This window comes from Aythya ferina (genome assembly GCF_964211825.1).
Source record: "Aythya ferina genome assembly, chromosome: 4".
NCBI lineage: Eukaryota > Metazoa > Chordata > Aves > Anseriformes > Anatidae > Aythya > Aythya ferina.
The window spans coordinates 12285069-12306047 of NC_140300.1; the positions used below are offsets into that span (position 1 = coordinate 12285069).

The window sequence follows — 20979 nt, forward strand, 5'->3', positions numbered from 1 at the left end:
TATAAGTAACAGTGTCACAGATACAGGAGAGAAACAACAATGACTCAGAAAACTGCATTCATCAGAAAACGTTTGCTCTTTGTGACAACAGATATTCTGGTAAAATAGCTGCCTTGAGAACATGCATTTTAATTGTAATTATGAGACCTAGAGCATCTAACAAAATTCAAAAACAAGCTGTATATTCAGTTTGGGCAAAGTTTTTCTTTTCTAACGACTTAAAGCTAGCTTAAAACATGCCAGTGTGGTTTGTACATGGAGAATGTAATTAACATAGCAGATTGCTGAAAAAAACATTTGGATGACCCAGCTGGGGTATGCTTCTGTTTTTAACTAAAATACAAAGATTGTATGAAAAAAAAAAAAAAAAAAAAAAAAACATATCGTTTCAAAGATACTTTGTCTACCTAATACTTAGTACGTTTTCCAGTCACACAAACATATTTGTTAACACAGAATTATGTTGTGCTAAGCAGTAATGTAAAGATATCATTGAAATTGACAATATAAGGTAGGGAAAGAGGATGCAGTATTGTAGTATGTAGCTTGGCAAGAGGATATCTTTACAATTCTGTTACATCTCTTTCTATATATAGGGTGGAAGACTTGCTAGACAATTGGCAGACTGTACGAGAAAGCTCCAGTTTTCAAAAAATATTCACTAGTCAGACATGTAGGCCCCACTTATTAGAAAAATACTTTACAGTCATGTGGTTTAAACTTGCATTTGGGCAGTGTAGCAAAGAAGCAACTACCTACTGGTCATTCTGCAGGTGTACTTGGCATTTCTTGAGCAAACACGGATGATGATACACTTACCCATGGCCACAAAACATCACTTGTTCGGAACCAGGCCGCTCTCTCCTTAATGTTTGCCACCATGGCCTGTGCATAAGGGTGGATGTTGGTATCTGTAACAGGGAGACTCATGTTTGGATAAACACCGTCTTTTGGTGGATCTGGGAATACTGCAAATCCATTCCAATAAAACCCTGATCTAAGTAGAAAAAGAAAGCAATAGGCTATAAACAGGATTTATTCAACTAACTGGGAGAAACACATTGAAAGGTGCTGGGATAAAATGCAGACACACAGGAAATAAAAGGAAGAAATTCAGTTTCTATTCATTGCCAATGTTCATGTTTTAGTGTTCATTTGGCAGTCTGGTAGGGGGAAGGCTGTCCATTTTATTTTTGCACCATTCATCTTCCTAATTCCCTGCTGCTTACTGGCACAGAACAAAGAAATCACAGAAGAAACCAGCAAGCTCTGTAACAATGAAGATGCCACCCCAAGTAGACTTTGTTTACATGGTGTGGATTACTGGATAAGACAGAGAAAGAAATAAAGTTTTTAGTTCACAGCTCTCAGAGTTTTTGCACATAGTAAATGGAAAATCTGAGCCTCTTCAGTTTATACACTGATGATGTACACAATCTCAGCCCAATATAATGCTGAAAATCTCCCATAGACAATCAATTAGCAATAGCCAAGTCCCTGCTGAGCTTCCTGGAGTTTTTAAATCTCAACTTTTCAGGCAGAGAAACAAAAATCCCAGTCCTGCTTTGGATATTTTCTGTTTATAGTAACTGATTTGTTTCACATTTTTATTCATTTTTTGATAGGAACTGACACAATATATATGTAGATGAAAGTTATACCCATGTTCTAAGCCTCCTGGTGGTAGAAAATATTAAAGTCTGAGAATATTTTGAAGCATTTCTAATGCCTGTCAGTAGAAAGTGTCACTTCTGAGGATTCAATTGTTAGGTAATGAACAAACTTTACGTATTACGGTAGGTAGTGGAAGGGTGCTTAATAACCCTGATTCAGATCTACAGAGTCTAGACACGTCCTTGACCTACCGCACATCTGTGAAGCAACGCAGAAGAATACTATTGAAAGAAAACAGGCAAAGAAAGCGCTTAAGCTCTGACCATATAAACTCTCAGAAGCAATCAATATTTCTGCCTATTTCAGAAATCTTCAGACCTGTTTGAAAAAGGTAGTTGTGATGGGGTACAGTAGCTGTACTGATCCATGACATGGGTGAAGATCTGCTGACTTTCAGATAAAGAAGGAGAGCCCTGCCATACGAACTGAAGTCTCTGGAAAACAAGAAGAATAAGAAACCATTACCCCAATGACAAGCACAAAAGTACTATTTTGGAGGCCTCCAGACTGTCAGCTACCTGAAAACATTTAGATGGGAAAAGATTATCAGAAGCTCATAGAAGTAGAAAGGAAGAATCACGATACACTGCGAGCTTAGGGTGGTAGGTCCTGGCTTCATTGGATTCAACAGGAATCCTGTTTTCTTCAGGGACGCTTGAGTTTCATGCAACATTCATAAAATTTTTGCCTAATGCCCAACTCATACCAGTGAAATCCCTTTATTAGCACATAATTTAAGGCATACAATTGACAAACCAGGATCCAACATTGTGTTATGAAAATAAAAATCTTTACTGCATCTGCAAATAAACTTTACGCTAGAGAAGGCAGAACTTGAAATAGAAATCAAATGCAGCAAAATAATGTTTAGCTGCATCTGACTATTATCACTTATACAGTCACAAATAAATGTTCCAAACATGACAGCCACCAGCCCCAAACACACACTACACTTTAAAGCTGTTCATAAAAACAAGATATCTAAGGTTTTCTGAGGCAGAATTGAAACCCATTCTAAAAGCCTCCAATTCTAACAGTCCTGATTCCAGGCCCGCTTATTCTTTGCCCACCTGCCCATATTTTGTGTCTTTTTCAGTCTAGACTACATTTAGTTCTTGACCAGAAGCCAAAGACATTACTGACAGACACAATGTATCTTAATATTACCAACATGCAATTGGCATGTTACTTTTAGAAAAATACCTACATTTTCTTGCACAAATCTGTTATGCCTTTCTTATTGTAATAGTTTACATTATTATAAGGACATGAATTTCAGTCCTTGGGTATTTTTTACCTTGTTTTTCTGCATGTCAGCCTTCAGATCATAGTCAATTCGAGAGATAAGATGAGCATTAAAACCAGCCAGAGCAAAAACAGTTGGTGTTGTAGCTGAAGCTCCAAAAGGATCAACGTGCCAAGAAAACTGAGGCCTGATCCCAAAAGTTTCATATAAAAACCCATGGCCCTCTGCAAAGCAAAATTTGTTTACATTAGGAATACTCCTACAAGTTCATCTTATCAATGTAATATGCATGTAGTATTACAGATAAGCACTTAAAGGATAGCTCTTCGTTGATGTTTTCCAAAGCATCTAAAGTTTCAGGAATTTAATGATTTACAGCAGAAACTTCCACATTGGCAATATTTATTTTACTCTGCCAAGTATAACTTATTAACATCATAAAAGATGAACGACAAACAGGAATTATGATTAGATACAGGCCTGGGAAACTACTTAGAGAAAGATTACGTTAAGGCTAATGGGTTGACGTCCGAGTTTGTGTTTGCTAAAAATCAGACAAGTCTCAGGAAATTTCAGTCTCGCGTGAATGGCAAACGAACGAGTGAACAAAACTAACATGAATGTGACTGAAGATCATAAAAAATAGAAAAAATCAAAAGGTTAACAGCAATCTTGTTAGATGTTATTTACAACTAATGTTATTAATATAGTATTAAATTGAGTTTCAATTAATAAATACAACCACAAAAAACAGAAAGATCAACCAACAGGATCAACTCAGACAAACCATTTAAATAGAAGTATACCAACCAGATAAGCAGTTGCTTTTAGGAATAAACTTTAGTATATTGCACTAGGATTCTTATAGTCAAAAAAAAAAAAAAAAAAAAGAGAGAAAAGCAGATGTTAATTTTATACTTCTGGAATTGTGCACATAACTACTTGAACATAAAACCACTTCTCATTTTGTATTACTTCCATTCCAAAGACCACACTCAAATAGCTGAGGTTGCAAGGCATTCTCCTTTCACTTCATCTTTTCCACAACTGATATCTTTTTTAGTGAAAACTTTCTCAAAGATTGAGTTTATTTCAATTCTTCTCACTGAAGCACACTTTCGACACAGTTTGCTAGACCCTTCCTAAACACAGCTAGGAGAAGATAGGAGAAGTAGACCCCAAATATCTGCACTGGCTTTCTCTTTTCAAGGTGTACTCATCACACAGTGCAAGGATACATCTTTCGCTAGAATCATAGAATCATAGAATATCCTGAGTTGGAAGGGACCCTTAAGGATCATCAAGTCCAACTCTTGACACCGCACAGGTCTAACCAAAAGTTCAGACCATGCTATCAGGTCCTCCTAACAGTGTAAACTGAGCTGAGAGTTTTCAGGAAAAATTAATGGGTATATTAAAATATATTAATATTTCTGTTCTTGCTAAATTAAAATTTACAAGTTAATCTTCTTTTAAACAAAATTTAGGTTTAAACACAGAATGGAATTTCAGATTAGAAATAATGATTTGTGCAACAGACTCCAATGAAATAAGAAGCTATATTAGTGTTTAAGAAATGGACTCAACAGTCAATATAAGTATTATCTTTGGAAAAATCCTGGCTTGGATGTACAAAGCCTTCAGAACCACCTATAAATACAGAAGTCAGCTGAAAATAGATATTCATTCTCCCTCCTCCTTGTGGCCAGAGTGCGATGCAGTGACTCACTGAGAAGCAACTCAGCTGCTCTCCTTGTGCTCCTGATAAACACTGACAAGCAGGGAACACTGCCAGTGTTAGTGTGCAGTCAGGTTCAGCAAATGGAAATGCTGCTGTTTGAACTGCATTACTCTCCTGTAAAAAGCTGCCCAGAGTATAGCTCTGAAACAGGCAGGGTTTGTATCAGCCACGATGGACAGCTGGTGCTAATATATCATTTTACCCTCCAAAACCACACCATTCCCTCATGACATATTGTAGACATCTACAGCATGATGGTGGCATAAAGTTTCCTTTTAATTTTTTTTTTCTTTAACCAAACGGAGATAAGCCAAAATACTAAAAGACCCTTTATACTATCTGATGGAGAGACATAACATACAAATAGCTGGAAGCAGATGCTAGAAAATCTAAATGGGAGATAGTGCATCTCTTGGAAATACGTGTCAATTTCTAGCAGAGTCTTTAGTTAATTATTATAATGAGGGATTTCTTCATCAAGCAAGATTTTCAGCTAAGTTAAGATGACCTTGTTGATATTCTGTGGTCCATGTTCTGCAGAAGACTTTGCCTAAGCAATACAACCCCCTCACACTCCGAATCGTTATCAGGTATTTTCTTCCAGAGTTTCTCAAACCCTCAGTTTCACCATAACTATCTCTGCAGGAACTTAAGATCTCAGACACAAACTAAAAAGGCCTCTGTTTCAAAAGAGTTTATAGTTGACATAGACTTAACTACAAGCCAGTAGTTCTTTTTTCTTCTAAATGCAAGGATTTTTTTATACAGATGACCCATCAGCAAATAAAAAGAAATATTTTAATCAGTTCCTAAAGAATAGAAAAAAAAATAATAGCAAAATTGGGGTGGAGAAACGAAAAAGCAACCACCCCCAAGGCCATCACAACGATAAACAAAAGCTAAATGCAAATACACATACCTGACAGCTGTAAAATCTGATCATCAATTAGTGTCACAGCTTCATCGTGCATCACTTGCCCTCCAATGACAAATTCCAGTTGTCCCTCCTGAAGCAACTGATGGACCTATGATATAGAAATTAAGACATGGGACATAAATTTCATCTCAGTCTTATCCAAAAAGGCTGCAAATTCATTTCAGATCACAGCTTATTACCCAGACACAACACTTGTCAAGAAGGCATCCATGACAAAAGTGGGATAACATGCTGTCTGTACTGAGTGCTACCAAAAAGAGAAGGGCAGGGTGATGGGAGGGGAAGCAAACAAATACGCTGCACAGTGTACCAATTCACCCAGCTTACACTGAAACCAGGTAATAGGCATGGAAGATGTACCTCCACACTGACCTGGTACTCATCAGTAGAGATTTTGATCATGATTAAGTATTCCTCATTATGATTTGATACTATCTAAGCATCACTCTTGTCCCTACACACTTGCATCAGCCTAGAATCCTGCCTCAAGGCAGCTAGAGCTGGAGGATTAAGAAAAAAGATGCTCTTGCTTCTCTCAAAGTCTTCCTCCTGCTGCATCCTGGCTTTGAAACAGCATTAGGAAGCCGGATGAGCAACCAATGTGCAACTCCATGCAAGCAGCGATGGCCAGGCTCCTGGGGCTTCCTCTAGTCCCTGACCTCAGTAACAGATTGGAGACCAAACCTGGTGGGATCCAGGAAGAAGACAGAGTGCTGTGGCTATGCTCACATCTCTTCAATACTGTAAGCATCGACCTTGCCTTCAGAGGTTGGACATAGGAGTACAATCAAGGTTATTTCAAATAACTCTGAACTACAAACACTAGTTTCAAACAAACAAAAAACAAATAAGAAGTGTGTCCCCCCCAGAAAACAAAACAAACAAAAAAAAACAACAGCCAATTGAAAAAAAGAAACCAACAAAAAAACCCTGAAGGATGGCAACTCTTCCTAGAAAAAAAAAATCTGGAAACTTTCCCTTTATTTTATTCTTGGGAAAGCTTCTCTTCCTATGTTTTATCAATAAATAGATATTTCACATGTAGTGGGTTTGCCCATATGATTAAACATGCTGCTGACCTTCTTTACTATTCTTTTTCCTAGTTTAAAACCTGACAACATATTATGACCTGTATAAGATTTTATTTAACTTCAACCACCAGAAACAGCAAGCATGCCACTAAATGCAGCTGTTAGCAAACTTGCTGGATGTGGGTGTGTAGGAAAGGGGTAATAATCTGTGCCCCTTTCTAAAAGTCTTAGGGGCTTCTGCTTTTATCATAGTTACTTTGCTACCTCAAACTTCAAAGATACATGCCTCAAACTTCCAGCAGAAATTCTAAATACATATTTTATTCCTCACCAGTTTTTTTTAATTATTTTTTTCTTTTTAAATCTGTCATGCAGGATGCTAGTTCCAGACCTATTATGCTTATTTCCCCAGGAACCTTCAGTGAATGCCCCTGTGTCTGCTCAGATACGATGCCAGATTGTCAATTTTGATTATAATCATTCCTCTCATTCACAATGTTGTGAAAATGCTTCAGGGCTCAGCATTCATAAATTAGTTCCAGCTGACTGTGGTGACTGATTAGCATGCTGGGAGACCAGATAACTGATATCTGGTGTCAGCACAGAACTGGTCCTGGCCTACATGAAAAGCATCTGTAGCTATTATTCCCCATGTGGATGGATGTCCAAAAAGGATACCTTTGAACCAGACTTTAGGCCATGGAAACTAAGTTTCATGGAATCACAGTGAGGTTGAAAATACTGAAAATAACAGCAATTCAAGTAATTTAAATGATATCCAACCCCAGAAACCAGAGAAATCTGTAAGGACATGCCCTTGCACTGACCTGAGTTGGAAAAAGGCAATAGGAACCTAGGAAAGAGACACAACAGTTCTACAAGCAGCAGGCTGTTACAGCAGTAGGACATATCCATAGACCTTGGGACAACTCGTACTACCCTTACAACCCATTCGTACATCCCAGCTACAAGTGGCTACATATCTTTTCTTCCCCCTAGTTAAAACACCCAGACATCATGTGGGAACAACATGCACAGAGAACTAAGAGGTTCACATCTGGCTGTGTACTGCTGCAGCCCACTTCACTCCTATATATGCTCTTGTCTGAACTGTAAAACCAGCCTCAGTGCTCAGGCTGTGGTTTTTACTAATTTTTAATGCTGATACTACTAATCCAAAGCAGATTTTCCAGAAGAAACCAGAATTAAATCCTGTATTTCAAGCAAAATACTAAATTAAAACCTGTGGGCTATACCACAGAAAACAGTTAATGCTAGAGTTCAAGTGGAAAAAGCAGGACAATAACCACAGAGTTAATTTCAAGGCCCAATATTTGCAACTTGCTAATGTGAAAAACACATCACTTATCAACAAGCTTCGTAGCTTCTAGAGATTCAATGTTTGACAAACAGGTTTCACAGAAATTTGCTTTTAATTATTTTACTTTTATAATAGTTTCTTGAAAAGCTAATACAGAACTGACTAAAATGCAGAAAAGCCACAAGAATCTAGACAAGAAAATTAAGGGCTGAATCCTAAGTACTAGTTTTGTGCTGCTGAGGTCAAACATGCTAAACATTTACTCTTTTAGATATCACAGAAAGGGAACTACAGGGAATTATAGGCCTTTTCCTTACAGCTTGGCTTACTGCCACACAACATCCTTCAAATAAGAACAACGTCCATTAGAAAGAGTACTCTCCTGTCCTACACAAAGCAGTTCCTATGCTATTTTCTTTAATTTCTCCACCCTGGATTTGCAATGCAATTTTCTAATTAAGGATAGAGAAGAGATCTGTGCTGCAAGGGGCAGGTACGGGCAAAGCACTGCCACCACAGCAAAACCTATTTACAAAGGTCAGCCGCACACAGGTAGCAACCTATTATTTAAATATGAAACATTACAGACAATTCAGAATTTAGTGAAGGACTAGGTTTAAACAAAAAACAGACCGGAGGTGACTTTTTCATATGACACTTTACGCATCTAGCACTTTCATAGAACCACTGACTATTCTGAGTTTGAAGGGACCCACAAGGATCATCGAGTCCAACTCCTGGCTCTTCACAGGACCAGCCAAAAATCAAACCACATGTTTGATGAAATTTAATGTACTCCATGTGTAAATTTAGTGTACTGCAAGTAATATGTTGTCATTGCCTGGAGTTCAGCAGAAGTACCTATGGGGAGCTGCACCTGCGTATCCACTAGTGTTAGGGTCTGAAGTTTAAACGTCACGCATTGCAGTGGGCTACCAGCCCAGTCTTTGATTTCAGCATGCTTCTTTCCTCTGGCATAAAAAAGAAATAATAAACATAACTTCAATATGTCCTTACTAGGAAAAAAAAAATAAATCCTTGAGTTAAAACTCTTAAGACTGAAAAGGATCACAGTTCATAAATAAACAAACCCAAGAAACAGCTATTGTTGTTGAATCCTACATTTTTCTTTTTGCTGCACTAGCCTTGTTTAGAAACCTTTTTTTTGAGCAACACTTAACTGGAAAGAAAGAAGTTCCTTCCTGTGAGCAGCATTACCAGTTTGTAAGCTTCAGATGTTTGACAGATATTGGTGCAACCTCTTTCAGAATCACCCAGATCTTATACTAGCATGCCCCCAAATAAAAAAAGTCACTGATGAAACAAGAATTGCAAAGTGTAAAGAGTCTTAGTGCAAAGGTTACTACCTCCTACCGCTCTGATCTATATCTGGGGTTCTAACCTCTTGAAACTACCTTTAGAGGTAAAGTCCTTTCGTAAGAAGTGCTAGATTCCCAGACAGATTGCAGAAGATATGGGTAAAAAGCAAATGCTGAAATACTTTGCCCCCTCCTTGCCCTCCGAAAAAAGCATGAATTCCTTGTTAGCAGTACATTTGGCTCTAGTACAACTTACCTGCTGCTTGTGTTTATCCGTGGCTACTGCATCCCACCAGAGTCGAAAGAATTCCTGCTCCACAGCAATAAATTTGCGTTGCTTTCCTTTCATTAGCTCTTCTACAACAGATGTGTAGACGTTTGCTGCATAAGCATGCATACTCTCCTGCAAAATAACACAGAAAAGAAACTGCATTTTGGAAAGTGGTGCTTGGCCTACATTGAAGGGGCTGCTTTGAACACTCATGGGGCTCAATATGAAAGAGATGAAAATGTCAAGTTTGTTGCAAACTTCTTTTGTACTCTCAGAAAGGCTGAGGTCTCTCTGGTTGTATACACCCTGTGTGCCTTTGGTTCCAAAAACCATTCTCTGATTGAGGACCTGACCAGATCATGCTGTAGCTTCCCACAAGATCAGCAGACATCAATAAAAGTTTTCTTTTTGATCTACTGGGAACGGCTCACCCTATCCCTCACTGCTTCCTTCCACCCACCATCAGTACCAGGCATGGTAAGCCTTTCCACCAATGTAGTCGGAAAGAAATCCACATGTCTGCTTTACCTTTCCATTTCTGCTCTACTGCTGGCATCCTGAATTATCAGAATTGTTTTTGTAGAGTGAGTATGACTGTGCTGTGGGTGTGTGTTACTGGTATAATACAGTTATACTTAAACTGTAGATTATTCTACTATGACCCTAGAAGTTTTAGTCATGAAAAATAAATCCACTCTGCTTGATGATTTAGTACAGAGGCAAAGGACTCAGAACAAATCTGACTGTTGACATAGAATCATCCAGCGTGAGAATCAGAGCATCTACTCCCTGTGTCTCCTGCTCCTAAAGCACCTTCGATTCCAGAAGGCCTATGGATTTTATTGGAATGCAAATATAGGAGCTATATTCATCAAATAAGGGGGTTCTTGAGGTCCCTTCCAACCCCCCCAATTCTGTAATTCTGAGACCCATCATGCAGTTATATCCTATCATATGGTATCAAACAAACAACATCATATTCATTTAAAGTTGTGCAAATGATGATATCTTGGGTACACTTTTCCTTGCCAGAAAAAATTCTGCTTGGCCATATGCAGTGTTTCACTCCTTACTTAACATCAAAGTGATATACAACACCTAAAGGCAACAGCGGAGATCCCAGAATTTCCTGCAGTGCCTGTGCTTTCTTGCAACAGTTTCTGTGTGTATCTAATAGCATAGTTATTTTAACATCAACAACATTGCTTTTCTACTTGAAGCTAATGATACATGCTTGAAAATAAGCACCACAACACAAACATGCACCTAAAACTGATCAACAGATCCCTCATCCAACTACAACTACTGGGCATGATACATAACATATGAATCCATTTGGGCAATTTTCCTGTAAGAAAGAAAAGCACACTCTGAAATAAGAACAGGATGATGTAAGCCAAATCAGAAACTAACTTTTCCTATCCCCTTGCTTTCCACAACTGAAATCCAGCTATCTTTGCTAACTGCCGCTAGAAAAGCAAAAAATTTTCAGTGTAGGAGGAATGGCTTAAAATACTTCAGAGCTTATCTAAATAATTGCTTGTTCAATTACTTTTCAATCATTTCTAAAGGACTTTTTATAATCAAGATTATGATTAGACACTTATTGTTACACAAAGTGAAATTTTAACTAAGGGAATAGCCTTCAAATTTTACTATTACTCAATAGTGACATGCTCAAATGCCTGCTAAGCTTTCATTTGTCTCACAATTGGCTGCAAACAATATAACCTAAAATCCAAGTATATTTACAAGGATTACAACATCATGCTCAATTTTAATTCTGAATAGTTCAGTGGAGTACAATATATTTTAAGAGTTGATCAAGGACTCCTCAAACATGATACACTACTAACTTATTCTGTGTGGTAACCTATTGAAAATATTTTCTTGATGTATTTTGGAGATTAAAGCGAGCCAGTCCACATCATGACACAAACTTCAGCTACACCAGAACTCCTGCAAAGTTTATAAAGCCCAATGGTCTGGGTTGGAATTGAAAATTGTTGTTCTTACAAGCCAGGCTACTTGCAAGCAACAGTAATTTTTTTCTTGGTAAGACATTATCTTTTTTATTATAGTTATTCTTAAGCACGCGATGTTGTATCGCTCTAGCAAATAGAGTATCTGCAGCATCTTCCGCATCATCTAAAGAAATTCATTGTAATGAAAAAAAAAGGATGCAGGATTTAGACTAACAAATACAAAGGGCATGAATACCCCACCTGATTTATTTTTGCTCTGCAACTCACTCACTGAGCAGAAATTTTGCTGCCACACTTCCATGGCCCTAGGCACCGACTCTGGCTTGGCCAGTAGGGTGTCTCTGAGGACTGAGAACTTCCTTCAGTTTTTGGCTTAGTAAGAGGATACTCTGAAAGCCCAACAAAGCCTGCCAAGCAGCTAAAGCACCCTTTGACAGCTGGAAAGTTTTCCTTTTTAAAAACAACACCAAAACCCACCGCGAGCATCCCACTGAACGCTGGCAGCAGGAAACCCCAAGCGACGCCCGCAGCCCCTAAGCCAGCCCTGCCTTCCCCCGTCAAGGTGATCCCACAAAACCGGGCGACCAGCCGCACTGCGGGACAGACCGGAGCGATTTACGCCTTATCTTTTCTTATTTTTTAACGCAGCACCGGGCCGAGGAAAAGCAGGGAGGCTCAGCCCCGCCGCCCCCCCTCCCCGGCCTGCCTGCCTGCCTGCCTCCCTCCCTCCTCAGCGGGCCCCACCTGCACCGTGTAAACCCAGCCGACGTCCATGTGGCTGTGGGCGACCACGAAGGCCCGCAGCTGCCCGCGGCCAGCAGCCGGCAGGATGAGGCTGAAGAGGAGCAGCAGGGGCCCCATGGCTGCTCCACAGCCGGCCAGGGCCGGGGCCGAAGCCGGGGTTTTCCTCGCCGCGTTCCGCCCCCGGCCGCCCCCCGCTCCGGCACCGCCTCCCGGCCGGGCCTCCACCATCTTGAGGGAGCGGGAGCCGCGGGCCTGCTCGCCAGAAGGCGCTGCTTTTTTTTCCTTTTTTTTTTTCCTTTAAAGCACTTTTTGGTTAAATCGGAGGATATGAGGAGGGGAATTGGGCCCAGGGGGTGGCTGGCAGCCCTGAGGTGCTGCTGGTACGTGGGGTCCTTGCAGCAGGGTGCAGGACCCCGTGAAAACCACGGACCCCCGGGAGGTAGCTGTTAGTGCTGCTCCTGGAGCTGTTTTATTTATTTATTTTTTCTTTCTATAAAACCATATTGCTCAGGGAGGTGTTCAGTTCTTCATCCTGGCCGACTCGAAATCCCAGTGATTTCTTTTGGTGGAAATTCTATTTGGAATGGAATTCTTTACTTCTGGGCCTGGTACTGCAATACGGATTATTGTCTTTGTGTTTTGAAGTTGTAGCAAGATTAAATTTTATTTTATGGGGTTGACCTTCTGATCCCATTTAAATTGGTTTTCTCACTTGCTTTCTTACCGTTAGTGAGCGCTGGCTGCTGTGCTGAAACTAAAACAGTCATACTCCTAGGTCTGCTGATAACCCTTGTGAAAAGGGACAACGTCCATAATTTAAAAAATGTTATATAGGTAAGGCAGCCCAGTCTCCCCAGAAATTTGGTCTGCAGTTTCTGTTTCTGTCCAATATAATACTATATTAAAAGCCCAAATAGTTCTTTTGTTGATTCACTCTTTGAAGTACACGGTAGTATACTTCTGGCTACCCAGCTTAAATTCAAGTTTGAGTAAATTATGTGCTTTTAACAATGTTACAATCCTGAAATGATAAAAAGTATCACACCAAACTCATTTCCAACAATTCAAAAGTAAAGGAAGCTGGCTGAAAGTAGTATCTGCTCGTACCTTCAAGTTTGTCTGTTGATTTAGAATTCATAGGTTAACTAGATTTAGTTCGAGCAGTCACATCGCTATTTGTGATAAAACCATCACAAATAGTTTTACAGTATCCCTCTACAGACTTGCACTGATAAAAGACAAATTCATGCTGAACTTCCTATCCCTTGAGTGCACGTTAACCCATCTCAATATTTAAGGTACATATAGAAACAGATCACACTCTAAGTAAGATCTGTATCTATCCTACCATTTTAGAAAGAAACAGAAATATATAACATACTGCCTTACATGCCAAGCTGATTTTTTTTAACATACAAAGTGAGTAAATTTTTGAAGTCCATAATGAAGTCCATAATGAAAGTCCATAATGAAAAACAGTATGTAACTCAGTAATGCTGAAGAGCATAAAATCACTATGTTTTATAAAAATATGGCTAATATGAATGAATTCTCCTACAGCTGGGCCCTTGTTTGCTTATTAATATGGGAAACTATAATTTTCTCCAAAAAGAAGAGGCTTGTACTGGGATGTTAAGGTTATTTTTACTTAATACTTTGTGGAGAGCAATCAAGGTCTGTAGGTACTTTAATGAGAGAGTTAGTATCTTTAAGCAGCTGGATGAAGCTTTAATACAGCTCTGTGATATCTGTTTTTCCCCAAATCATCAGCTTAAATCTTTTCAGTTCCAAGAAAGCGAGCACACATCCAGCAAACATATGGCTTAGAGATAAACATATATACACAGTCTAAATGAAGTGATGTTCTTTTACCTCAGAAGGCATTATGGTCTTGTAATTTAGGTGAAGTTCCCAGGAAAGCTTAAGCGTTGGCATTTTGCTCTGCTGCTAAAGTAGCTGAGAATGTTTGCAGACTGTTACTCCCATTTTAAACCTATTTCCATCAGAACATGTAATTGTCCTCCTTACTCTTTCACACAGGTCACAGTATTACCCCGTCTTGTACAGAGTAGAGAAGAACATACCTGTTTGAACAGAATACTTACATTAGTAAAAATCAGATCAAACTACCTACAGTTTATGAAAGCACACACAAATCTAAAGGCATCAGGAGGGTCTTCATGTGCTACAAAACATAATGAAGGTTGGCATATCAAATTGAATTTATGGCAAAAATAATGGAGGATCCAGTGTAATTGGGCCATGAGAGCTGCCTATATTGATGTTTTCTTCTCTAGTGCTCCTAATCTCTTACCATGGCTTGATTATGGCCTTCCTGTACTGTTTCTTAAGCTTTTCTCATTTGCCCGTACAAAGTGTGCTTGCTTGTTTTTTTTTTTTGACATGAGCTATGGTATATGTGGGCCTCTGACATTGTCGCCTCAAAAAGACAGATCTAGGCACAGTGCTGCCAGCTGTAAGCTAAAAAGTCACAATCTTTGTGTTAAACAAAATGCCAAGAAAGCCACCTGGTGTAGAGAACAATTAACATACCTTTAGATTTCCCTCCTGTGGTGTTTTTGGGGTGGATGTCTGCGAGAATAAAGACGTTCATAAAGTATGCTTGCTATAACTGACTGTTTCAGCACTTTCAAATTTTCTGCTCCCCTAACAATTTTCCAGCTGAGGCAAGCGTCACTCCACAGAGCACTTCGCTTTACTTGATGAAAAGTTTGCTTTCTTAGTTACCTTTCATGCATGCTGTGAAGACAGCCTGCGGATCCACAGTCCCGAAGATGAGAAACGCTCTCGAGCCTCGCAGTGATTTTAGCGTGCGTAAAACCTGAGAAATCAGCTGGCATGTGCAGCCTCCATCCCTGACAGGCTGCACAGCCCAAGGCAGGTAAGAAGCGAAGTGAAGTGAAGTGAAGCATGGCACGGCGGGACGCCCTGAAGGGGAACTCGGGGACTGAGGCTGAAAGGGGAGCGCAGAGGAGGGATGAAGGAAGGCGGGCGGGCGGCAGCACAGCAGCCGGCCGTGCTGAGGGGGGCTCCCCACAGGCCAGCCGGGCCCTCTGGCACCTGTTGGGGCCGCGGCGGGTCCTGGTGAGGCTGCGCCGCCTTCCCCCGGAGCTCCGGGCGGAGCCTTCCCCGCCGCCCGTCCTCCCTCCCCCGGCTCCCTCAGCGCCCCGAGGCAGCGCCGGCTGCCTGCGCCGCCCGCTCCGCTGGGAGGAGGAGGAGGAGGAGGCGCCCCGAGCTAGCTACCGGCGCTGGGAGCAAAGCAAAATAACAGTTCAGAGCACTGGGCACCTTCCGCAGGGCGGCACACATGTCCCAAAAGCAGGGTATTTCGTTAACGTTCCCCCTCCTCCCGCCTCGCTGTAGCCCCCTCTCATCTCTCTGTTCCCTTCTCTGCCCTCTCCATCTCTCCTTGCCCTCTTCCCCACTGCTGCGGCTTGTCCTCTCTCCTCCACCCCACTGCCTCTTGTTCCTTCCTCAACCTTCTCCCCATGGCCCCATTCTCTCTTCCTTGTGGGTGCTGGGTGCCCCAGCCTGACCATGCCTTTGATCCTCTTCCTTCTCTTACAGTTGGCGGCCCCCCAGGCGACAACAGCGCGGTTGACTGGTGCCTCTACCAGCTCAATGGAGCAGCCGAGTTTGAGGTCTCAGAAGGTGAGTGCGGGGTGCTGCGGTTCAACCCTGTGGCCACCATCATGTCCCGTCACCTGTGGGTGGCTGGCAGGCTTGAGGCTGGCCATGGCACAACATTGCAGCCAGCAGGGATGGCTTTGGGTGATGGAGATGCTGTCAGAGCAGGAGGGGATTGCAGTGGGGCCGCTGGAGGTTTGTGTGCCCCAGCCTCGTGTAAAGTGTCCATGCTGGTTGTCTTCTGCTGGGAGATGCTGAGGTTTGTCGCTCATGGCCTAGGTGGCATCAGGCTTCTTTGCCTTGATGATGGCAGCTGCTGGTGCGAGTGAGGCTGTGTAGTACACGTGGAAAGTTTTCTTGCCTTCTTTTTGTTTTCTTGACTTTGAAGAGGTAACCTGGAAAGTTTTCTTTTTGAATATTCTGTGAAAACAGAAGGAGCAGCCTTTGAGTGCCAGGGCAAAAACCCTTCCCCTCTGGGACTGAACCATGTGTGGTTTTGAATATCCAGTGTGCTTCAAACTTAAGTGTCAACCTGTAGTTTCTAGTATGTCCTATATGTAGTGTTGCAAATGCCAGAGAGCATATTTCAGTGTCTCCGCTGGTTTTGTTTCCAGTGAGTTAAGTGGAGCCAGGACCTTGTCTCAAAGTTTTTTTGTTTGTTGTTACCATGTGCTTCTGAGGGGAGTGCCTTACGGTTTGAAAGGGCGTAAATGAGCATTACAAGTTCAAGCTAAACTAAAAAGCTTTTTAGTAGGGAGGAAAGTGAAAGGCTGTAATAGATTGGGGTCAGGTTAGGAAAAACTTTCCAGTGATGAAACACTGGAATAGGTGGGGTGGGTAGACAGCAAAATCTCACTCACTTCAGATATTTAAAGTCTATTTCACAAACATTGGTTGAGGTGATAAAGCTGCAGCTCTTGCTGTGGGGCTGGTAGATAGACTAATGGTTTGAGGTCATCTTCAGCCATGCCATCTGTGATTCTGTGGGATGCAAAGTTTTGGGTTGTTTTGTGTTTTGCTATTTAGTGAACTACTAATAAGTGTACTACTAGTAAGCTACAGTTCTATTAGGGCTTTAGGCTATTTTTTTTCCCAAAAAGATTTGATGATGGTTTATATTTGAAGATGTACTTGATGCTGTCTATAATTACGCACACGTATACTGAAATATTTCTCAAAATATGTTGTGATTTGGTGCCTAGGTTATATATATATATTTTTTTTTTGTCTGAAACTGCATGCCAAACCAGATGTGATGACAGTAGGTGGGGGTGGAAATTACATCCATGTGAGGGAGTGTAATGAGTGAGTGACAGCATTTCTCAGGCATCATAGAATGTTGAAAACAAGCTTTAGGTTGGCATTTAATTTTATTTAAAGATTTGAGTGAGTGGGATATGCTTCTTAACCTTACTCGTCTGGGTAAATATCAGTGTTTCAGCACTGCTTTGAGAGTATAATGTTTGCTTCTAAACAGGTGTTGTATTCCTTTGATTTATTGGGCTGCCTTTTGCCACATGACAGAATCAACCACAATTTTTTAAATTGGTTTGCTAACCCTAACTTCAGTTTTCTTTAACACTGGCAATTTATGGATGCCCAAATTTACTCCATGACTTAAATGAAAATCTTAAATGCTTTCTCTTCCTTACTCAGCCAGGAAATACATGAATTTCAGAGAACAAGCAACAGGCAGAAACACCATAATTTGGTCACACAAACCACAGAATCAAAATCCTCTGCAGGTAGTAAACCCCATTTATGTTAATAGGCTTATATATGGCATGCATTTTGTACTTCTTTTCCATTTTCCAGGATACATTATCTACTAAGTGCCACTGATATCTAGGGACACGTACAGCAATATAATTGGCACACTTTGCAGAAGTGAAAAACAACACATTTAACATATAAAAGGAAGTACCACGATAGGTGGCTTGACCTCTTGCATGATAATTTTGGATAAAGTCTAAGCCTTGTATTTTCTTGAAGTTTGCCTCTAAAATAGCTTAAATTACACAGAGGCAAAAGGAACCTTTAGCTTATAATTGATTGTTCTTAGGACTTTCAATGCAGATTGTTCTTCAGTGCTTATCCTACTTCCTTTTACTGTAGAGAAAGGCCACAAGAACTGTGACTGCAGCTGCATTGGTTAGGGCCACCTAACCAATGGATAGATGGACCAATTAATCTATATTAAATATAATTATGTGTTTAATGAGATATATATCTGAATAGATAACCACATATATATTAATAGTCCAAGTGGGTCCTCTGGGCACCTCTTGCTGCTTTTGTTACTGAATGCATGCAATGGCCTTGCAGGACTCTGTCAGTTAGACTCCAGAATTGTGCTCAGCAACACTTCTGTCTTAGACTAGGGAAGAAAATGATTCTTTTTCCAAAAATAGATGTTAGATGAAAAACATTCATTTACATAAGAGAAATGCAAAATTGCATATTTCAAATGCAAGGAAAAATAGAGCATAGTAAGTAAAACATAACAATCAAAGCCAAGATATTCATGTTTGATTTAGTCTTGCTGCTTTGAAACAAAACCCTATTTCAAATATTGCTACTTCTATAATTAACATCTAAATGCAAAATATATTTTATTCATGCTAAAGATCTCAAAGCACTTTGCTCACATTAAGTGCAGCCTCACAAAAGCTACATGAGGAACAGTATTAGAGTATCCACCTACAGGCTAGCAAAATGAAATATTGAATTAAGGATGTGATTTATTTGGTAGGAGCTAAACTTCCACTATCGAGCAGTTAGTACTTTGAAATTCTGAAAAGCCAGATCTTGTGCTGTTTGCCCATACTGTCTAGTGGACTGATGGCAGGACCGCTTATTCCAGACCCTTTGTTTTGAATTACGATTCATACCAACTTCTTGAGAACTTTGTGTAAGTTAAAGAGTGTTTTAGATATTCTGAGAGGTGAAGTCCAAACTGTCAGTTCTTATACAAGTTATAGATAGCATTATATTTACTAATGACTATATGGTTCATGAAAAGATTGAGTCAAAATTCATATTTTTAGTTTTCAGTCTTAAAGATAACACATCAGAGATTGGTAAATTGAAACTGATTTGCAGTGTAAATTTTCTTTTAATCTGTTTCTTAAGTTCATGCTCTTGAGTGACTGAAGGCCACAACATTAGTGCCTTGTGAATCATGTGATACAAACTTTCCTGTTACTTGCCTTAGACTGTTCTACTGTTCTTTTTTTCCTGAGTAATTTGGAGAGAAGCATTGAGTAGATAACATGGATAAAACAGTATTTTTATTGTAAGAATACATTTGAATAATGTACTATTTGAAGGAGCTCAAAGCCTTGGGAAGCGATGAATTTGAATTTAATCATTGTTGGGTTTACATGTGATAATTTATTGCTTCCTGTAGTTTTCAGTCATAGCCAATAAGTCTGGGTTTGGTTCAATATTGTCTTTTCCAGTATTACATGAATTCCATGTAAGACAATGTAATTGCTCCAGCTTGCAACTGAAGTAATGTCCTTGCAAGTCACGTCTTCATTACTCAGGTGCAATTAAATAGGAAGTCTCCATCTGTAGATGCTTTGGCCTTTCAGTCCTCTTTTGGCTGAACCAAACAACCGATTTTCATTTGTTTCTTATAAAAAGGCATGGTAGCAGCTCTTAACAGTTAGCCAACATTTCTTTGCACATATCTGAACCATGCCTCTTCTGTGCCCCACAGTTCTGGGAGGGACACCCGTTGTCTCACCCCAAATTATGGTTAGGATACTGTCAGTTTGCACACTTTCTGAAAAGTGCTACCATCATTTGCTCTTGTTATGATGTCCTAAGTGGCTGTGTAAGACCAGACCCAGCAAATGGTTCTTTACAAGAAAAAGTGGGTATTTATTTGTTGCTGCAGAATCAGATGCTTAGCTTCAATATGCAAAGTTCCTCTTTATAGACTAAAGGCTTGAGGTACATTGAGGCTCTGTTTATTCATATGATAGCTTTGCTAATAAAGATACTTATCTACAACAGTCCATTTCGTGATATTTTCATTCATTGTTTTTGAAGTCTTTGTTTATGTGACATGGGTTTTGTAATAGTCTTTCATTCAAATATTCTGTAGATTACTACACAAAATACTTCTTGAATGACAATAAAATACTAAAATATATTTGTGTATACACTCGTTATAAAAAAGAAAAAGGTGGACGGCTTATTTACACTTCTCATTTGCTGTTTCCTAATTTTGCATTTTAAATAAGAATTGGTTTAATTTTTATGTAAAAAATTAATTTAATACATGAAGAAGATTGAATTGAACTGATTTATAAAATCTCTGTTCTCACAGTGTTTCTATTGGAACTTGATATGGGTGCTAGAGTATGTTTTCTACTAAGAGTTAACAACTCTTAGTAACAAACTTGCCTTACAGTCTGCCCCATTTTAATATCTCCACTTACTCGGTCACATTTTCTAGTTTCTGTCATTTTCCTCAGCTTTTGTTTCACTTTCTCTTTGTCCCTTTAACTCTTCTCTCTGCCAAGAGGGTTGTGGGGGGTCTCAGCCCATTGACTGTTGCAGAGTCTGGCAGAGGGGTCTCCCCTCTGTGTCACTGGAAGTCTGCCATTTGCAGCAGGTGCCCGCACAGCAAATCTTAGCTCTTTTCCCTCTGTCTCTCACTATTTCCAGGTCTCCAAGGCCTACCATTTTATATGATCCTTTCAATTCCATCCAAATAACTCCTGGCAATTTTGGTTTTATCTGTGGTTGAATGATCAGAATTTCCTTGGGTGTTTCAGTTGGCTGCATCCTCTAAGATGCACTTGGTATACATATCATGAAAGATGAAATCACACTGTTGTGTGCCTGATTATGCAGGTATTAGCAAGTCAAACATGAAGCTTTCAAGTTATCTAGTACAGAATTCAACAGGGACATCTTTTATGCTCCCTCTTTTGTATGAAATACACAATAATTTAATTTATGCCATGATTTTGTTATAAATAACAACACTGATGAAGGAAACTGATTTCAGTGGTGCCACATCTTTGCCATTTACACTAGTTTTCGT

The 20979-nt window shown here is 40.0% G+C and overlaps 2 protein-coding genes across 3 annotated transcripts in view; one reads left to right on the forward strand and one right to left on the reverse strand.

Moving 5' to 3' along the window:
- The window catches only part of MAN2B2 (mannosidase alpha class 2B member 2), a 28923-nt gene extending 16487 nt beyond the window's left edge, over positions 1-12436 (reverse strand). For both annotated transcript variants that reach the window (XM_084516683.1, XM_084516682.1), the window contains exons 1-6: positions 12270-12436; positions 9526-9672; positions 5581-5686; positions 2972-3144; positions 1993-2108; positions 820-997 (exon numbers count right to left, since the gene is read on the reverse strand). In XM_084516683.1, coding sequence (XP_084372809.1) covers positions 820-997; positions 1993-2108; positions 2972-3144; positions 5581-5686; positions 9526-9672; positions 12270-12386 — 837 coding nt within the window. In that variant the 5' untranslated portion in view covers positions 12387-12436. The remainder of the gene's footprint in view (positions 1-819; positions 998-1992; positions 2109-2971; positions 3145-5580; positions 5687-9525; positions 9673-12269) is intronic.
- Positions 12437-15497: 3061 nt separating this feature from the next.
- PPP2R2C (protein phosphatase 2 regulatory subunit Bgamma) overlaps positions 15498-20979 on the forward strand; it is a 186870-nt gene continuing 181388 nt past the window's right edge. Inside the window, 2 exon segments of the mRNA XM_084517962.1 lie at positions 15498-15613; positions 15858-15941. Of these exon segments, the coding sequence (XP_084374088.1) occupies positions 15598-15613; positions 15858-15941 (100 nt within the window). The 5' untranslated portion in view covers positions 15498-15597.